The 21,324-nt window shown below is 34.0% G+C and overlaps 1 protein-coding gene across 1 annotated transcript in view; it reads right to left on the reverse strand.

Moving 5' to 3' along the window:
* COL11A1 (collagen type XI alpha 1 chain) overlaps positions 1–21,324 on the reverse strand; it is a 196,795-nt gene that overhangs the window by 16,759 nt on the left and 158,712 nt on the right. The window contains exons 47-56 of the mRNA XM_081817102.1: positions 20,103–20,156; positions 19,045–19,098; positions 15,501–15,554; positions 14,773–14,880; positions 14,430–14,483; positions 13,744–13,797; positions 12,649–12,702; positions 6,279–6,332; positions 6,050–6,157; positions 5,534–5,587 (exon numbers count right to left, since the gene is read on the reverse strand). Coding sequence (XP_081673228.1) covers positions 5,534–5,587; positions 6,050–6,157; positions 6,279–6,332; positions 12,649–12,702; positions 13,744–13,797; positions 14,430–14,483; positions 14,773–14,880; positions 15,501–15,554; positions 19,045–19,098; positions 20,103–20,156 — 648 coding nt within the window. The remainder of the gene's footprint in view (positions 1–5,533; positions 5,588–6,049; positions 6,158–6,278; positions 6,333–12,648; positions 12,703–13,743; positions 13,798–14,429; positions 14,484–14,772; positions 14,881–15,500; positions 15,555–19,044; positions 19,099–20,102; positions 20,157–21,324) is intronic.

Genomic DNA, 21,324 nt, shown 5'->3' on the forward strand with positions numbered 1-21,324 from the left:
AAAGTAGTTTTTTTTAAAGATTTTATTTATTTATTTGAAAGAGAGAGAATGAGAGAGAAAGCACATGAGAAGGGGGAGAGTCAGAGGGAGAAGCAGACTCCCTGCTGAGCAGGGAGCCTGATGTGGGACTCCATCCTGGGACTCCAGGATCATGACCTGAGCCGAAGGCAGTCGCTTAACCAACTGAGCCACCCAGGCGCCCCCCAATAGCACATTTTAAAAAGAATAATATCAATGAGCAATGGAAACAAATAATTTATTGAGACCATGTCACCATCAGGATAAATGCCAAAGACTCTATATGTTAGAACAAGGTGGCATAAAAAAGTATGAAAAAAATGGTTCTAATAAAAACGTAACTTCATGAAAGAACCATATGCTTGTACCCAAAGTAGAAACCTTTTAAGAATATTGGTTAAACCTGACATAAGTAAATTAAAAGTAAGTACATTCTCCAGACTGAAAATACAAAACTATGTACAGGCCAGATTTTTTTCTTTCTTAACTTTCCATTTTACATTCAAACTTTTTTAAGCATATGATATACTTTACAGCAATTTTGCTCTAAGTGGGAGAACTGATAGGGGCGCTGCTTGCCGGACATCAATATTCTAATCACTGCTTCATTCAGAGTCTCAAGTCTAACCACACATTAGTTGGGTGACCTTGGATCTATTACTTATTATCTCTGAGCTTCATTTATGAAGGTACTCTAATAGTAATAACTGTATCATAGCATTGTAATAATGAAAGAGAAACCAGACCTACAAAAGTACTGTATAAACAGTGAAGTATAGCATTTTTGAAAAGTTACAATCAGTTATCAATCAGCCTTCTCACCACATTCTTATAGTATAAGCTAAAATGGCAAAAAAGAAGGAAAAGGAAAAGGAGAAGAGGAGGAGGAAGAGAGGGAGGAGGAGGATGAAAGAGAAGAAATACTGGAATTCTGATTACTCAGGCTTAATGAGAAATATACTAGACATTGGGTTTATGCATTTTAAATCATTTCTATAAATGTACATAAAAGAGTTAGAGGAAATGAGGATTAATTCCTCTAAGCTAATAATTTCTTATGAACTTGAAAACATTATCTGAGGATGAATTTACCAAGCAAAATCAGTTTCTTACCATTTTCATCAGTTGGAAGTAGAAATTGGTAAAGTTAATGATGTTGATAGCAGTTATAAATAACCCTCTGAACTTGGAACATATCAAAAATATCAATTCTGCATATAAAAATGTTATTCCAAGTACATATTTTCTATTTCCTATTTAGGATATTGTAAATTGAAAAACCCTAGGGAAATACATAATTCATAAGTAATAAGTAGAAAGGAAAACAAGGATGATACATTCTTAAGTGTCCAGAATATACAATCAAACATTTTCCCCTGCAGTATTATGCTTTACAGAATATTTGCTTTGATATGCATCTCACAACTCTAGTGCATTGAAGTTTAAAGAAACTAGATTCTGCACTTTATTTAGAATGTAATATTGTGAAATAATGTTTAGTTTGGTGAAAAGCAAATGCTTTATTATTTAAACCTGGTGAATCTTTATGGAATGCTACACATCTCAACCCTGTCTACAGATAGTTCAAAGGTAGCATAAAAAAAAAAATAAAACTGCAATTCAGTAAGCCATCCTACCATTTTATTCAGGCACTTATGGTTTGAAAAATAATGCTATCAGATATTTTATTTATCAGTATGTGAAAAGAAGGAATGTATAATTATATTATGGTAATTTTCATCTCTTTTTCTTGTTGACTACTCAAAAATTTGATTCAACTTAAAAAAAACCCTTTTGTTATTCTTTATATAATCTCATCATTGTCCTTAGCTTTCTGTTAGCTCTCATATGTACTATCTAATCTATCCTCAGTTCCATATGGTGATTCTAAATATATATGTACATAAATTCATGTACATTTCATGCATTTATAGAAGTTTAATTTTTACCATGAAAAATGTCTAACGTTTAAAGTGAAAAATACTGTACCATATCTAAACTCTAGTAGAGCTGATTACAGAATGGGCAAGCACCAAACACATATCATTTTAAAAGTTCTAAAAGATCTGTTTCACTCTCACTCCAAAGAATTTCCATTCCAAAGGTTAATATAAAGTTGTATATAAAATACCTATAAAATACCTTTTAAGTAAAGAAAGTGTGTAAGGAAGTATATAAATACTCTCTGATAAAACAAAAAGCCAGAGAAAAAGGAAAGGCATCCATACTGCTAAACACTCTGTTAGAGTGCAATTGTCTAATTAGGTTGCTGCCTATCTGGAATGATGAAAGCACTGTAAGTTGTACTTACTAAACAGCTAAGTTGTATTTAAAAGTTGGGAAAGGGGAATGTTTTCTGACTAGTGGACCCTACAGCAAGAAGTTTCGGGAACCTTCTAGAAAGGGAAAAGGGACCCAATAGGTAGTTGCAGAAATATAGTGATAAACAGGCTTCTGAAACATGTGTAGACTTGAATGTGGATGTGAATATATTTATAATTATAACGAGGAAAAACACATTATGGAGAGAATATTCAGATGAATTTCACATGGATTGATTTCAGAGACAAATGAAAATTTGTATGAGTTTTGAAACCTCTTATTTTTACCTCCCACATTTTTAAGCCTCCCATACACATTTAAGCCTCTCTTTTCCTTCTTTAATAATCTTACCATACTTCTGATGAGGGAAAGGTCCCCAGAGGAAAGGGCATTTTAACAGTCCTACTCTGAATATATTTAGCATTCTCTGCTTGATTCTATTATAGTCCTTACCTACTTTATACTCTAACTGCTGTAAGTCAGCATAATTAGTTGGTCCTTTTCATTTGCTTTAAGAGTCAGTGTCTTTCAGGCGCCTGGGTGGCTCAGTTGGTTAGGCGACTGCCTTTGGCTCAGGTCATGATCCTGGAGTCCTGGGATTGAGTCCCACATCAGGATCCCTGCTCAGCGGGGAGTCTGCTTCTCCCTCTGACCCTTCCCCCTCTCATGCTCTCTCTCTCTCTATCTCATTCTCTCTCTCAAATAAATAAATAAAAAATCTTTAAAAAAAAAGAGTCAGTGTCTTTCAAACACGTTTATTGATGGTACATACGCATGAATGAGGTCAAATTTAGTTACTTTTTTTTTAAGTAAACTCTACCCTCAATGTGGGGCCCGAACTTAGGACCCCAAGATCAACAGTCGCATGCTGTATGGACTGAGCCAGCCAGGAACCCCAAATTTAGTTACTTTTCACTAAGAATATGAAATCATTTTTCAAAACATCATTTCATTCAATTGATAATTCTTTATTTGGTGCTCCTAGTGCCAATTAATGGTCTAAGTGTTCTACATATAACTTATTTAATTAACATAAGAATCCCATGGGTAGAAGATATTAATATCTCCATTTAATTCATTTAAACTTCATAATATCCCATGAGATAGATGCTATTGATATTCTAATTTCACAGATCAGGAACCTAAAGCTTAGAAAAATAAATAAATAGCTTTCCTAAAGTCATCCAGCATGTAAGTGGTAGTGCTTGTTTTTGAAACTAGGGAGCTTGGCTTGAGAGTCAATAACCATGATCAAAAATTGCCTACTAAAATAAATTTTTCTTAGCTGAGTTGAAAAGCTCATTCAATTGCCATAAAAAGCATCTTGAAGATGGTTTCTCTGCCCCTCCTCACTTCATGAGAATTGACTAGCATTTTCATTAAAATTAGATATTGTCGAATTAATTGATGCTATGAAAAAGCTACAATCTATTCACATTATAAGTGCTCTCTGATAAAACAAGTAGCCAGAGAAAGGCATGGCACCCACACTGTTAAATTCTGATGCTTTTCACTTCACTCTGCCCAAAAGGGTATGAGTTGTTCTCTCCCTTGCTCGATAAACTCACATTTACCTAAGAGTCAAAAATATAAACTTTTACAAGCTGGAGTCAGGTGGTATGTCTGATGGTTTTATTTTTAATATTATCTGAAGGAAATCTCCAGCATGATGTTTTTTATTTCATCTGGAGAAAGGTCAGAATACTTATTGGAAAATCTGAAATAACAAGAAAAAAATCTCAGGCAAATTTTAAGGTGACATTAAGGCGAATTATTTTTTTTCCAGGCTCTGACTCTACAGTTAGGAGTTTACCATATCTAAGGAGAATATTCCCTAAATAGTGGCGCAGACATGGAGCCCACTCCGCTTCAGCCAGGTCCCTGTTCCCATGCTAATGGTGTCATGTGCAGATTTGACAATCTCCTGCTTGAGGCCACTCAAAATTTGATAACTTTTATCCTGATACTAAAATAAATGATCTTTAACTTTTCAGTGAAAGTTAAAAAAAATAATCTCTGTAACATGAAATATTTGGTACATTTTGTGGCATTTTTACTGAAAGCGATGGTCAAAATTCCTCCACAATAATTAAGAATATGAATCCCGGTTTTGATGGCTTTGTGAGTATGTATCTCTGAGGTACATATTAGTTCATGATAAGAGGTATTTCTGTAAAATATAAAATGCTCTACAGAAGCATTTGACTATTTGAACCAACATGCATTATACTTGCATAATGCTGTATTATTAGCTATTTTGATTAATCCCTTTACATGCAACTACTTTTGGACAATGAATTTCAAATGCCTCTACCATAAAATAGAATCTGTCACCCAGAAAACAATGATTTTTTTTTTATTAAAGGTTTTATTTATTTATTAGAGAGAGAGAGCACAAGTAGACAGAGTGGCAGGCAGAGGGAGAGGGAGAAGCAGGCTCCCCACTGAGCAGGGAGCCCGATGCGGGACTCAATCCCAGGACCTTGGGATCATGACCTGAGCTGAAGGTAGATGCTTACCGACTAAGCCACCAAGCGCCCCAGAAAATAATTATTTTAAAGGCAAGACTTGGATTCTCACTTCTGCCTAAATTCTGTAGCGAGGATAGCCTTGGCATCCATCATAAACTCCCATCTATGAACAGTATGCTGGTCAGCTAAATGCTCTGTTGCGTATCTCAAGCATGTTTGCACATAGGGGTTATGATAGTAACCAAGCTCCAGTTATAATAATTATGCCTTTTGTCACTAATGGTGGTTAATGTTTTATCTTTCAGCCTGTATGACTCATGAATAGAACAATTTATTTGGTGAAGGAATCACTATATGCCTGTGCCAACGTCATTCTTTTAAATGAAGTGCCAGGAAACTAAGTGTAATTGCCTACATTTGGGGAAACTGTCCACATTTAGAAAAGAACTGGCTAGACCATTAGTGGCATTTTATTCAGAGTGGAAATATTTTTTTTTTATCCAAAGGACATAAGAAAGGAAAGATCTGATCAAGTGGCATATTTTCCAAATAACCTATCAGTGAAGATTACTTTCCCCTTTTTAGGTCTAAGTAATACACTTCCTTGAATATTGTACAAAATATAAGCTTATTTACGATATAAAACATCAGAAATTCTAGCTTATAAACAATTGTATTTCTGGAATTCTCCCTTTCTAAGTAACAGGAAAGATCACACTCACCACAGGACCAGGAGGTCCATCTTGGCCTGCAGCTCCAGGGAGACCTTGTTCTCCCTACGGAAAATAAGCATAATTTTTTTTTTATTAACAAAACCATACATATCTTTTTTTATTTCAATTTTGGAAATCCAAAAAGCAAGCAAGCAAACATCACCTATGAATCCAATCACATGGAGAACATCTACAAATGTTATAAGCAATTTTGAATCATTTTACATGGGGTATGTCTCTATGGATGTATGTATAAAAACTGTACATATTTGAGTTCTTAGGGTTTAGTTTCTATTCTGCCTTTCTGTGTTGGAATTTCACCCTGAACTTATTAAAATAAATGACATATTTAAATATCTGAAGAGGATCTGGCTTTAATCACTACATAATATTTATGGAATTCCCATAAAACATCCACACGATACCTTAATGAAATAATGCTGACATAAACATTTTCACTCAAAACGTTTTGGGGGGGGGAAATAAACCATTTTCAAAATGGCATCTTTTAGCAGAGATGCTCACCACCGGGCCAGGGATGCCCCGAAGACCCTCTGGACCAGGCTTTCCGGCAGGTCCCTGAGGACCAACTGGGCCAGTTTTTCCAGGAGGACCTTCGGCACCTGCTTCTCCCTGTTAGAAAATAAAATGTGTGAACATGTTAATAATGAAAAATGATATTTTTTATGTTATTAAGAGTACTGAGATAGATGTTCAATTTATGCACAAGCTATTCAAACATTGTATATTTTACCTTAGCACCTTTTTCACCTTGTCTTCCCTCTGAACCTGCAGCTCCGGGAGGACCCTATAAACAGAAAATGGGCATTTAAAATATATATATTGCATATAAAAGTAACGTAACTGAGGACTTATTCACAAATACTCCAGTTTAATCTGTAACAGGTTCTAATACATTGTGGCTGTCTACAGCTATTTAGGGTTTAAAACACCATGAGAAAAATCAAAACCCTTTTAGATAAAAACTTGCAGTTAGAATATTTTTATTTTACATTTTTAAAATTTTATTATGTTATTAAAAATAAATGAAGCACAGACTGACAGATAATCACATCATATCAATGTAAGGAAATGGTAAAGATACATTTTTTAAGAAATGCTGATGACTTAGTCACCCTTAGTGTGTTGAATACTCAGGTATCTTTTATTATATTGTGTAATTCGGAACTAATTGCATGTATTACATTTCCCTTCCATCCTTAAATGGGTTTTAAGATTGGCTCCTTTCTCAATCTTAGAACATCCATACGTTATGCATTCTTACACGATCATGTTCAAACTCGGGCAGCGCAACGTTTAAAATCTTGACTGTCAGCAGAAATTTTATTTTCATTTTCCGGAACTATGCAATTCACATAAATAAGTGACATAAAAATAGTTATCACTTTTTAAAATCTAATATTAGAGCAAGAGCAGGAAAAAAAAATCTTCACACTCCATATGTCATCCAACAGCTTAAGAGAATATTCTGGTGTTTGCCTGACTTTTGCATAGCTGCATAGATTGCTATGGAGAGATGCTAATTATTAATCCATTTAAAGCTATTCGTAATACTGCTCCTCGACTATATACGTATCTTTGTAAGATATCTGTCAACCCAATTCTCTTTAGTTCTTTTTTTATTAGCTTTGTGACTTTTAACAATTTATTAGTATTCCTGAACTTCAGTTCTTTTATCCATAAGATATTACCAATAAAATCCTCTTGCATTTGTGGAACATAAGGAATAGCATGGAGGACATTAGGAGAAGGAAGGGAAAAATGAAGGGAGGGAAATCGGAGGGAGAGATGAACCATGAGAGACTATGGACTCTGAGAAACAGACAGGGTTCTAGAGGGGAGGGGGTGGGGGGATGGGTTAGCCTGGTGATGGGTATTAAAGAGGGCACGTACTGCATGGAGCACTGGGTGTTATACAAAAACAATGGATCGTGGATCACCACATCAAAAACTAATGATGTATTGTATGGTAACTAATATAACATAATAAAATTAAAAAAAAATCCTCTTGCTATAGAATTGTTGTTAAATTTAAACGAGATAACACATGTAAAAGTATTTTTCAAGCTTTCCAGTGTAGTGGTATCAAATGCAGATATGGAATCTGGTGCTTAAGAGCATAAAGCCTGGACTCAGACTGCCTGGCTTCAAATCCTGGCTCCGCCACTAATTAGCTTTGTGATCTTTAGAAAGTTATACACCATGTCAGAGCTTCAGTTTACTTCTCTGCAAAATGTGGAGGATAATAAGAGCTATTTCCCAGAGTCATCATAAGAACTCAATGAGTTGAGAAATGTAAGTGGCATATAACAGTGCCTGGGACATAAAAACACACTGAGCAAACATTGGCTATTGTTACTATCATTACTAAGATTATTAGATTTTTTTTTATACATTGAAGTATTTTACCTATATTTTTCACCGTGTTGGCAACCTAAGAGTCAGGTCAAACAAAACAGACTCTCAAAATACATTTGTAGATACCATGTCAACAAATTACTTTTTCCATACATGCTGTTTATAATACCTGAAAAATACAAATTCCATGTTTGAAACTACTTGTTTTAACTGGAAAATTTTGAGTTGGCTAAAAAATAAGATATACTCTGATCTTGTAATATGTAATCAGATTTTGAAATCTGATAGTCATATTTTCTTCTTACATTTACATAGTCACCTGTGAAATATAAAACATGACATTTCTAAATCTTGTAACAAAATGATGAGAAAAGAATCATTTATAATACGAACACTAACATTCAAGGTATCAAAGAAATCATCAATTTTTCAAGCTAAATAGATGTCATAATTCCCATTATATCTAAATTTTGTTTCTATTAATTACATTAGATCCTCACTTAACACCATTTCTTAGTACCTTTCAAATCAACAAAAACAGGGCACTTGGTTTGATAGCCCAATAAGAATACAATAAAAATGCTTTGGCCTCTAGAACTACCCCCAATATACATTTGCAATAATTTATTCTAAGACACATAAAATTTACAATTTTATTATAAAATATTTCATGTCCACTAATCAGCTGAATTTTTATTACTCCTTAACAAGCATTAATCTAATGTTGAAATTTTCTGCACAAGTTCAAACATAAGTACAGACAGTCTAAAAAAAAAACTCCATGATCTTTAAGAAATTACATTTCATTTTTCCCCAGACTCTCCTCTTTTCCATCTGTTTACTTCAATTTTTGCAATGAATTGTACTCAAATCAGCAACTGAAATTGAGGTTGGAGGTTGGGAAGAGTAGTGGAGATGGTGTTAATTGGTGAAAATAAGGTTAGGCAGGAGGATGACTTTCTCTCTTTCAGATGCCATATTAATATGCTAATGGTGAGCACATGTTAGTCTTTCGTATGGTCTTTTAAATCCACGTTTGAAATGAGTATCCAGCACTTTATCAAACTCAGAGCATTCTGTGAACTCATTTATCTCAGAGAGAATCAATGAATGTAGCATCGGTCATTATTTTCTCAATATCATCACAGTAACGCCAAATATGATTAGACACATATTGTGCCTCAATCCAAAGGAAGAAATGTACAAATTCTGAAGCAGTCTCTTGAGGCAGCAGCATTATGTTAAGAATAATATATATATATTTTAAGATTTTATTTATTTATTTGACAGAGAGAGACACAGAGAGATAGGGAACACAAGCAGGAGGAGTGGGAGAAGGAGAAGCAGGCTTCCCGCTGAGCAGGGAGCCCGATGCGGGGCTCGATCCCAGGACCCTGGGATCATGACCTGAGCCGAAGGCAGACACTCAATGACTGAGCCACCCAGGTGCCCCAAGAATAATATATTCTTAAAACTTAAGTGCTTCTTTTTAATTTCATGCTATTTAAAGAGGATTACTGTATACAAGCATCAACTTCAAATAATTCCTAGTGTAAAAATGTTGTCATAAATTAATTTGGTGTGATGTTTAAAATATTAACATATGCAAACCTAAACAACCATAATGACTATGATTTTGGAAATAGAAATCATGAGATTCAGCTGAGCAATGGGCTTTTCCTTATTCTATGAAGGTTTTTCCTTAAACTAGTGACATCAAGGTATGGAGTCTTCTCAAAGGATTGCATTTACACACATGAACATTATAGAATAGAAGATTTATAAATATCTGGCTTTTAAAAAAAGCAAGTCATCAGCTGTCTAAAAATGTAACAAAAATATTGCTTTTACTGCAAGGGAGAAAAGAAAATCTGAGTTTGGAGGCTAGAGAATTTAAACACAAGTAAACTACAACATAAACACAAAATTGTGATTCAAATAGAGTTTCTCCATCCCAAAAGAATTTCTTCCCTCTTTGAATGAATGCCTGATACCTGTCATGGTGGAAATCCATATTAAATGGATTTTCTCTGTTCTTTTCCTCATTTTTCCCATTTTAATTTCTTTCTTTTTTTTTTTTTAAGATTTTATTTATTTATTTGTCAGAGAGAGAGAGAGAGTGAGCACTAGCAGGGGAAGTGACAGACAGAGGGAGAAGCAGGCTCCCCGCTGAGCAAGGAGCCCATGCAGGACTCCGATGCAGGACTTGATCCCAGTTCACCGGGATCATGACCTGAGCTGAAGGCAGACACAACCTACTGAGCCACCCAAGCGTCCCTATTTCTCATATATGTATTTTTTTCCAGATGATACAGATTCTTTATAAAGAAAGACTGGGATGAAAACAGATAAACACACTTTTTCTAGGAGAATAGAAAAAAATTAATAATGTGTATGGACAAATTCTTGTCTTAGTCATTTATTTCTTATATATCTGCATAAACAGATGGTCAAGGACTTAATATAGCAAACTACTTGCTGTAATTTCATTAACTAATGTGTGTTCTGATTGGAAAATGACTCCTAAAACATGAGACAACAAAACAGGCCCCAGTTAATTTTCTACCAGTAGCCACTGTTACACAGATTTTTTTCACCATGAGAAATATGCTTCATATAAAATACATAGCTTAAGCCTCTCTCCACTATTCACATTTTACAACATTATTCTATAATTTATCTGTTCTTCCATTCATGTAAAAAATACTTAAATTGTCCTTATGTGCCAGAAATGTGCATGGAGAATACGAAAAACAAAAACAAAAACAAAACCCTGTGAAATCCTAAGGAGTTCATGAAGTTTAGTTATGAAGATAGACATCAAAATTAACAAAGTCAGTACATTATAAAATATGCAGAGAAGAAGGAGGTGTATAAAATGGGCACAGTGTTGTAGTTTGACAATAGGGAAGGCTTTCCTAAGAAGCTAATCTCTGATCTGAATCTTAGTGTGGGTAAATATGGGTTGGATGTTTCCTTCTAACACTTTATCTTTTAACCATTCACATTTATGCATGAAAGCATAGGGATGGAAAGAATATATAATAAGAATATATGCACATATATAACATGCATATATAATAAAAATATATAAACATTACATGGTGTGTATATATATATTTCTCTGTATTTCTACCAATTAATAATATCAATTATTTTAATTTTTTATTGTGAACTTCCCTCTGGCAATATGAGCTGGAGTCTTTAAAATTCCATTTAGCAGGTAAATTTTGTGCAGTTTATAATATTTAAATTATTTTAGTGACCTCTAAGAGTTTTTTTCAATAAAAGAGCATGGAATTAGCTCTTGGTTTCAAATAGCTATAATGAGAACTTGAGATCAAAATTCCATGGTTTATTGACACAAACTGTACAATCTTCTAGTGCTTAAGGAAATGTACATTTATTCTTCCGTATTACAAATACATGACAGAATGTACATGTACTACAAATGACAACTTAATTTTCCTACTTGTTCAATAACAGAATCTTGTTTCTCAGTATCACTGCCACTCGTAACATTCTGATCAATATTCTATTAGGAAGGTTTATTATCATTTACTCATCCATCTAGAAAGTTTTAATGGCATTCAGACTGCAGGTAAAAATAGGCAATAGATCTCAAAATATCATGTTACACTTTGTAATTACTTTCTAAGAATAACAGCCCAATGGTTGTTTTGTAATACATTTTTTTTCTAACAAGACCATGCTTTGGGGCTGCCAACAACAACAACAACAACAACAAAAACAAAATAATAAGAATCATCTAGAATGTTGTAGATGAAGGGGGAAGGAGGAAGGCAAAAAAACACTTGGTCAGTGAAGAGAAAATCGCATTCAGAGAAGACGTTTAATATAAACTAAATTCATTTCTGGCAATGACAAATGTTTGTAAATATTGATTTGAATTTATATTGCTGAGGGACAAAATGAAAATCTGTTCATACAATATGCACATGAGGATGTGTAGTATGAAAATCCCCCTAAAACAAAGCTACCATTAGAAAACAACAGGATCCCAGGGGCTCTGTGCCTTTGGATTACTGAAAGGGGAATGAACCTAAGAAATGTATTTTGTTTGCAGGGAGGTCAGAAAATAGACTAAAGGTGGTGCAGGGGAACAATGTACATTGATATAAGTGTTGCAAGAAGCAGGTCAACAAACATGGTTTTATTATGAAAATAGTACAATTGTAAGAAAAAGTTCAAGTAAATCTCCTACGATCTCCTGGAGCCAATATTTTGAACAAGATCTATTTATTTCTATTTTCCTGTCATCTTTTGTTAAAATCTGGCCATGTTTCCAAATCAGAGAAGCTTGATAAGGTAAAGCAAGCTAACATTATGTGCGGACTGATTCCTGAACTCTATTGATACTTGCATTCAGATTTTTACCATGTTTTTAGCTAGTGCTAGACTTCGGCATCTCATCTCCCTGTAGTGCACCAAGAGCAGAAGTTCAGGGTTCCATCCGTCTTTTGGAGCAGCCTCCTTTTGTACAGAGGGGAGACCTTAGCACAGAGAAGTGGGAAAATACTTCTCATTGTGACAGATTAAATCTGTCGAAGTGTATTCTATTTTAATAAGAATTTTGACAAATATACGAAATTACCCTGTTCTCCACGACTTATATATTTCAGCATCATTGTAATGTCCTGCCTACAGCTCAAGAATATTATGTAAGTTTATACACACAGTAGATAATGAGTGGATGTTTCAAATAAAGAATTTTAAGAACTTACTCTTTTTCCAGGAGGACCTGGTGGGCCAGCCTCACCAGATGGGCCAGGAGGACCCTATAAAATGTGAAAAATACCTTTTAAGCAATTGAATATTGTTTTACAGCTCAGAGCATTCTTGGACATCTGGACTGAGACCAAACTTCTTTCTTCATCTCTCCACATCTACCTTTCCTGGATAATCTCATCTCTGTTTCAGGTACCTAGACTTTCTCTCAATATCTATTATTAGAACTGGTAAGTTCAGATGGAAAACTTTTCCATAGATGGAAGAAAGTGAATCAAATTCCTCCTTTTTCAAGTGTTTTTTTAAAAAGTGCTTTTTTAAAAAGTGCTAACTTATATCTGACAAGCAGCCAGTAGACATACTAATGAACAGAATCATATGATTAATAACTTTACTCACATCACATACATTTGTGGAACCATAAAACTGTTACCTCTAAATTGCTTCTTGTACAGAACTAGCATTTCCATGCCAAGGAGTACTCAGCACATTGGGATATGACCATGCGTCCTATCTACACAGAATAGCCTACAAATATCCAGTGGGGAATGGCTCTAGAGACAAAGTTATGTTAGGGGTGTGATTTGTCTTTGGCTCCTACTTAACTTAGTGCCTTCCTTTCCCTCTCCCTAAATAACCATAAGTGGCCAAAGCCCCTACTGAGTCATTCTCAAATTAAAAAAATAATAATAATAGTAATAGTCCAATACAATGCTGAATTCATTTAGATTAGTAATTGCAGTACAGTCATGCTAATGATAGGCTGGTAACATGGCTGTCTTCATTTCAGCCTTATTTGTGTTTTTAAAATAACTTTATTCAGTACAAATAGATAGATAGCTATACTTGACATAGTATGACAAAATCACAACTATGGTATTACTACATTTTTTTTATTATGAAGGATACTTATAAATCACATCAAGTAAGAAACTCCATGTAAGTTTGACTTTGAACTGAAATTCAAATATAACTGATAATCCTTTCAGAAAAATGTGTACCCACATAGCTATGCTTTTGAAAGTCTGATTATTTCTTTAAAATGTCCTGAGACTATGTAAATATCTAATAAAAATAGTGTGCTTACTTACCTGTTGACCAGGATCTCCATCTTCACCCTTGTCACCACCAACACCATCTTGACCCTATGATGGGCAATAGAAAGTGATCTCAGATATTTCTCACTATGAGTTCACTTTTATTAAAACAAAAAGGTATGATATACTCTCTGAGTCCTTGAGATAAATCATGACTAAATGGACAAATAAAAGTATTACTAAAATCTTTCAGTTGTATTTTAAGGATTGTGGTATCTCTCACTCTTTCGATAAAGATTTGTGAAACTGCCACCACATTAAATTTAAAATACAGTATGCTGTTAATATAAGAAAAGAAAGAGGATGTAATTAGCATAGAACTGCAATGCACCTTGCACCATGAACAAATACAGCACACTTTGAGATAGGATTTACAACATAGGACCTGAGACTGAAATAAAAACAAAGATGCTGTAGCTTTGAAATAATAGTAACGCTGTTACTCAGTTTGTACAACCCAGCAAAGTCTGGAAAACTAACCCAAATGAAGAAAATAATCATGCAACGTAGGTCTAACTGTCCTCAACTATATGGATTCTGTTGTTGTAGCTGTGATTGCGGTTTACATTTTCTTTTCCTTTCTATTTTGGGGGCATCAAGAATTTTCTTTAATTATTAACAATAGAGACACTGGGAACCACCCCATCAAAATAATTCCTTTCTTTCCCCATGATACTTACTGCAGGGCCAGGTTCCCCAGGAGGACCAGGATCTCCAGGAAAACCAACAGGACCCTAGAATGATGTTTTTAAAAGAAAGAAGATAAATAAAAATATTTTCATAAAGTCATGATATTGTGATATTTAAGAGCTAAGTCATGGCAAAACCATGAGAATATTTCCCTTCTGCTAGAAATTTTTTTAAAAAATGAAATTAATGGAGAATGCTAATCGATATATGAAATGATGAAAAGTCAGCTTCACCAGCTATGGGCCAGAGTTTCATGATTTCTAACCCTTCTGTGAGAAGCTCCACCGTGGCTTTGACATAGTTGCCACTTTAAAAGGGACCAAGCTCACTTACCGGGTTACCCTTCGGGCCATCATCACCTGGTGGTCCCTTAGCTCCAGGAGGTCCAGCAGCACCAGGCGGACCAGCTTCTCCTTTCTCTCCTCTTTCCCCTTTGGGGCCCTACAACCACATAAGAAAAAGAACGATTATCTTATAAGCTTTAAATCAGAATTTCTTAGCCTCAGCATATTGGATCAGACAACCCTCCCGGGGTCGGGGGAGCTGTCCTGTGCACTGCAAGATGTTTAACAGCACCCCTCGTCTCTACTAATTTGATCCCAGCGTGTGACATCAAGAGTGACTTTCCTCCAAGTGTGACGACCAAAAATGTCTCCAGACATTGCCAAATGTGTCCTGGGGTGTCAAATTCACTCCAGGTTTGAACCAATCTAAATTAGAATGAATACAATCCTAATACAATTCTTACATGTTTGTTTGACGTAGCACGGTTTGTTTCTTTTGTGAACAGTCCACGAAAAAATGTATAAACAGCTTAGAGTTTTAATGCTCTAACTTACGTCTAACAAATGTCATTTTTTTCAATTTCTATGTAAATCGAAATATGCAAAGGGTATACAAAATTATTAAACAAAAGGGTTCTGCATTTGTGATTATTTTTAATGTGAAAGGAAAAGTAAATAACTGAATTACAGCTAGGAGTTAAGTTACATGTTTAATATACTCTAAAAGGAATTCCCAAACTGTTAACACCCTATACCCGACAATAGACTAGCACTTACACCTGTGCCCGCTTCCCCAGGAGGCCCCGGGTTCCCTGCTTCTCCAGGTTCACCCTATGAAGAGGAAAGCAAATGAGCTTCAAAAGACAGAAACGGCAAACAAACAAATAAACACAACAACAACAACACAGAAATGATATTTTTACATTTGTAAAACTGCCTTCAATGATGACCACAACATTTTAAACTAGAATTTAAATCATTATATTGTTTAAAAGGCAGTTAGAAGACTTTATTAAGAGGAAGGAACTTTTCTTATTACTGACCTCGGTAGTTTTATTTCTCAAGTAAGAAGGCAGAACAGGGTAGACTGAATGCTACAATTCTTATCAATTAGTTAATAGAGCATTAATCTCAAGTTACCACCAAACCACACAAAACAGACATCTGCATGTTTCCTAACAAGTTCTGTATTTGTTCTGTATCAGTATTCATATTACAATTTAGTTTTTTGATTAAAGAACTTTCATTTTTACTAAAATATTAATTTACTTTATCTTTACAATAGCAACTAAGCAAATCATTTGGTAGTATTTGATAGTCCTATAAAATATATTTAGTAGAGCTCTAAGAACACAGAAAAATCCTGTATTATAAGATACATAAAGATACTTAGATACTAATTAAAATTGCTCCTTTTGAGGATATACATATTATAAATTCGTTAGCTTTTATGTTCTCCCTGTATAAATAGGGATGGCTATTTTCTAGCTCAGTAGACAATAAATAAACTTCTTAGGCTATTAGATTTTTGTTATGAAAGTCTGTTACTAATGTTTTACAGTGAGAAAAGCATAGTATTTTATTCAAGTAATCATCCAAGTGAAATAATACAGTATATTTATGTGCCATGTTTCTACACAAAATCAGTGGAACTAGAAATTCTGAAGTGGAAATTGTTTTAAATGTTTTAAAAAATGGCAGGTCTGAATTCCCTTTAATTTTTAACTCTGCTATTTCCAATAATACTGGTATAAACCCATTGCTCATAAACTGGTTTGAAATGCCTTATATTAAATATAAACATAACTCCAGGGGATAGGCTATTCAGTGTACCGAATTTCTGATTCTTCGAGAATATGCACATATTTTAACTTCTTGAATTATCTGCATAATGATGGAAGATATCAAGTATTTTCTAGGAATTTATTAGTAGTCATATTGTGTGTAAATTATTTTCTCTTTCAAGATGAGTAGCAAATTCTACCTGTTATTTTAGATAAAACTTACAAATAAAATATTACACTTATATTATTTACAAAGCAACAAATCAGTCATGTATCTTGGGCTGATGAAACGATATATAAGTAATATTTTTATGGCCTATTATTCATATCTCTGAAATAAGACTAAAGCAGTTTGCCATTCAAATCAACTATAAAATGTCCAATTTAAATGCTTTATATTTTAAATATACACAGTACACTGCATGATCTCACTTATATGTGGAATTTAAAATAGCCAAACTCATACAAGCAGACAGTAGAATGCTGGTCACCAGGGACTGGGGTGTGGGGGACACGGGGAAATGTTGGTCTTAGGTTACACAGTTTCAGATATACAAGATGAATAAGTTCTGGAGATCTAATATACAACAATGTGAATATAGTTAACAATACTGTATTCTCTTAAGACTCAAAGTTAGCCAGGTGTTACTAGGTAGCTTTTAAACAAATGGAAACAATATGAAAAAAGAGTTTTCCCAAACTCCAAACCTCTGGCATCCATGTTTATCTTCAAGAATAACACAAGATGAAACCATAGCAGTAACTGAAGTACTTAAACTTACTCTACTGTACCCTCGGGCTTTAAGAAACTGTAAGATAAGCTGAAAAGGCTTTTAAATTTAGAATTTATTTATTAGGAATTATTTCAGAATTTTCTAGGTGGAGAAAACTAAAACTAGAGACTAGTTCTCACAACTATCTAGTCAACATTACAGCCAGAGGGGATGATGCCAAGGAAAGAAAGAGGAAAGTTGTGTCTGTCTTCATGTGTCTCCTACAGTTTTGCCATTAGAGACCAGTTATCTCTGCTGCTATTCTTCCTATGACAACTGTGCTCAATGAAAAATATTCTTTAAATTCCATCCCAACTCACTTGCACGTTTTCAACACACAACGTTAAATTTAAAAATATAAACAAAGAGTCAGAAAAAAAATTGACTTTTTATGCAGTAAGAATTAGATAATAATTTTAAAATGCTTCTAATTTAGTAGTGAAGAAACTATTTAAATGGTTGACCATATAGGATTAATTATAATCAAAATGGTAGAATGTGTTCAGCAGATACACACATCAAAATACTACATTCTAATCCTATCACATTTCTTTTTTCTGAGCATTAAATCTTCTACTTAAAATAAACTAAATGCAATATGTGACATGTCAAAAATCTTTGAGACCAAACAACAGAATCATTTTTACGATTAGGGCAAGTCTATACTTCTGATGTCATCTAATTAATAACTAGAAAACCTACATTTTTTTCACTGTATAATATTTTATGGTATGAATTTTAATTTTCATCCCTCAAAACTGGCAAATAACTTACTTTTTTAAATAAAACAAATAACAATGTCAATTTTCTTAAAAATTCTATTAAGAAATGAGCATGGATGCATAAATAAGAATTCAGAGAATCATTCTGACATTTTCATAAAAAGAAAGAGATGTTGTAAGTGTAATCATTTTCATGAGACAATGAAGCTACTCTGAGCCCAGATGTTATGGCACACGCCAAGTATTTTGAAAAGTGCCAAAGATGGGTCATATTATTAGTAATGAAAATGTAACTCCAAATATGACAAAATGAATGATTAATTCTTTTGTAATTTGAAGGATTCCTTTTTCCTGTTTAAGTCAGTTACATCAACCAATCTCTTCTTTTTCAGGAATGAGTGTTATTAGAGATACTTAGTCTAGTCAGACATACATAAGGGTAGATCCTGACTTAGTTTCGAATGACAACACTTTGATGAAATTATTGAAACTCTTTAAACTTCAGCTGTCTCAGCTTTAAAATGTGGATAATAATAATACTATCATCATTGTGTTGATTAAAGGAAATAACCTATGTCCACTACTCAGCACAATACCTGGCAATAAAAAAACATGATATCTCAATATCATATTACCACTAATTATTTAACTACTAGAGTAGATGGGCTGCAATTCATATAACTATGTGTAAAATACTTAGAAAGACAGAACTATTAGAAGCACTTAAAATATCAGCCAATATCATCAAAGTCATCAATTCTTGTGTGTCAAAATGTGTATCACTACATTCCTCACCTTTTTTTAAAAAAAGATTTTATTTATTTATTTGAGAGAGAGAGAGAGATCGGGAAGAAGCAGTGGGGAAGAAGAGAGCGGGAGAAAAAGAGAGAGAGAGAAAGAGAGAGAGAAAGAGAAAGAGAAGCAGACTCCCTGCTGAACAGGGAGCCCAATGCAGAGCTTCATCCCAGAACCAGGAGATCAGGACCTGAGCCAAAGGCAGACGCTTAACCAACTGAGCCACCCAGGTGCCCCCATTCCTCACCTTTTCTCCAACACCACCAACTGAACCAATGGATCCTGGGGGTCCTTGTGGTCCCTGCAGTTTAGGAAAAGGAGTATACAGTTATCCTTATTCTTGCAATAAAAATAACAAATTCATAAATATATATCTAGTAATTCTCAAAGAAGGAGAAATATATGCAAGACTATTCCAAATCATTTGAAGGATGGGATAAAATGATGCCCTTTATAGAGTTGCCAAATTTACTGGTTGGCAATTAATTTAATTATATTAAATTGATTTTCAAATTCACCAGAATTTTGAAGATATGGCACAAAACTTTCCAACTCTAGTCATGCTGGTGGATACACGGAACATAATTTCCATTTCTTTGGCCATCGAATAGGCCAGAATAAAGGATAATTTTGTAGATTTTTGCAGTAGATCAAAGTATGACTCTGGTTAAGAATTATGTAATCCATGCAAAAAACAGTGTGTGAACCATTTTTTAGCCTTTATATTACTTAAGGGGAACTAAAACCCAAAACCTCTTTTAGTACATCTGCTCCTAGTCTATTTTACCCAGTTCTGGCCTGACCAAATTAAAAGCAGGCATAACAGAAGAGCAATTGAAAACAAGAATAAAAGAGTTTTTCATTGTGAAAAGGGGAAATCAGAAGAGAGATAACATCAAATTCTATACATTTGCTAATGGTAACAGATAAATATGGCATTACATTTCAAATCCTGTAATATTGGAACAGTGGGTCAATTTTAAGCATGGGGGAGACTGTATACAATTGTGAGGAAGCGTCTTACAAGTAAGAGGTGCACATATTATCGTGCACATAATTCTCTAACATATATCGAATGTGAACTTTGAACTTCTTTTATATTTGTGGTGACTAGTTCCCCATAAAGCCTGTTTATTTTCCTGTAAAATGAAATGTAGTGAGTAGATTATTTTGGGGCTCTTGTCCACTTAAACATTTAACAATAGTGCAATTACCTCCATTGTGTCTTTACATACCATCTGCCATTAAATAATACTGACACTTAAATAACTTCAAAATAACTAACACATATGTCACAGTTCTTACATCAGCTCCATTGGGACCCTGTGGGCCTCTTGGGCCTGGAGGACCAGGTGGACCCTATAAGAGATGAATATTAAAGTTTATGAGGACCAAACACAACTGCATTTCTGATATTTTCATTTTGCAATCAAGAAAACTAAAAGAAGTTTCATGCTGCAAAATCATAACCAGTGAACCATAGCAGGATTATAAGTCATTCTTGATGGATACAACATCATGTTAGCAAATGATTTTCTACACAAAGCTATGGGGAAATTAGGACTGCAGGCAAACAATTTGATTAAAAATTAGAAAATTAGGCTATTACTACTATCTGGCACAATGAATTCATAATACAACAGAAATATGTTACAGTAGAATATGCTAGAATGTTAGATTAAAAAAGGAACACAAAGTTGGAACAAGAATTTGTGCTTGAGTAGATTTAGAATTTATTAATCCTATAAAAGCATGTTTTATTTGTATACTCTTTTTGTGTGTGTGTCAGCTTTTATGTTCTACATGTTAGAACTGAAATAAGATTAACTATTTAGTTGTCTTTCTAAAATAAATGTTCTTTTCCCTCGTTGTGCATTAAATTACCCCAGGGCACTTTTTGCAAAATACTGACGGCCAGACCCCTTACCTCAAGGTTGTGATTAAATTAGTCTGTAGTGAGTACCAGGGCGTTAGAATTATTTCTGAAGGTCACAGTTTATTCTAATGTCATTGCTCAAAATGTCCTTACTATTAGCTATTATTAATGTGTCAGAGAGAAATGTATTAATGATTCCAGGAACCTTAGCAGTCCTACCTAGAAAGGAGCTCTCAGTTTACCTGATGTTGCTTAGAGTATTAGTCAGTTCTTTGAGTCAGCAATGTTTATTATGTTCCCTGTTTTTTAGTTTAATGTGATAAAAAGAATGATTTCTTATCTGAAGAAAATAAAATCTAAAATGCAAGTGTAAAAATATCAAAATATATATTCTGAAGGAAGTAAGAATTGGGGGCAATGTTTATTGAAAAGAAGGAATGATTAGGAAATATATTCATTATATTTCATTATAGATTTCAATTACCTTGGATAATTGTTTCCTTATCCAAGGTAATGCTCAATAAACAAATATATATATTTCAAAGTTTCAGTGAACTGTTAGATTTATACTTAGAGCAGAAAGCCAGAATCAGTAAGTGCAAATTATTTTGTTATAACATTCTAATTTGGATGGAATTCCTTATTAAATTA

The sequence above is a fragment of the Leptonychotes weddellii genome, chromosome 4, assembly GCF_054177405.1.
Source record: "Leptonychotes weddellii isolate Sample4059 chromosome 4, ASM5417740v2, whole genome shotgun sequence".
Taxonomy (NCBI): Eukaryota; Metazoa; Chordata; class Mammalia; order Carnivora; family Phocidae; genus Leptonychotes; species Leptonychotes weddellii.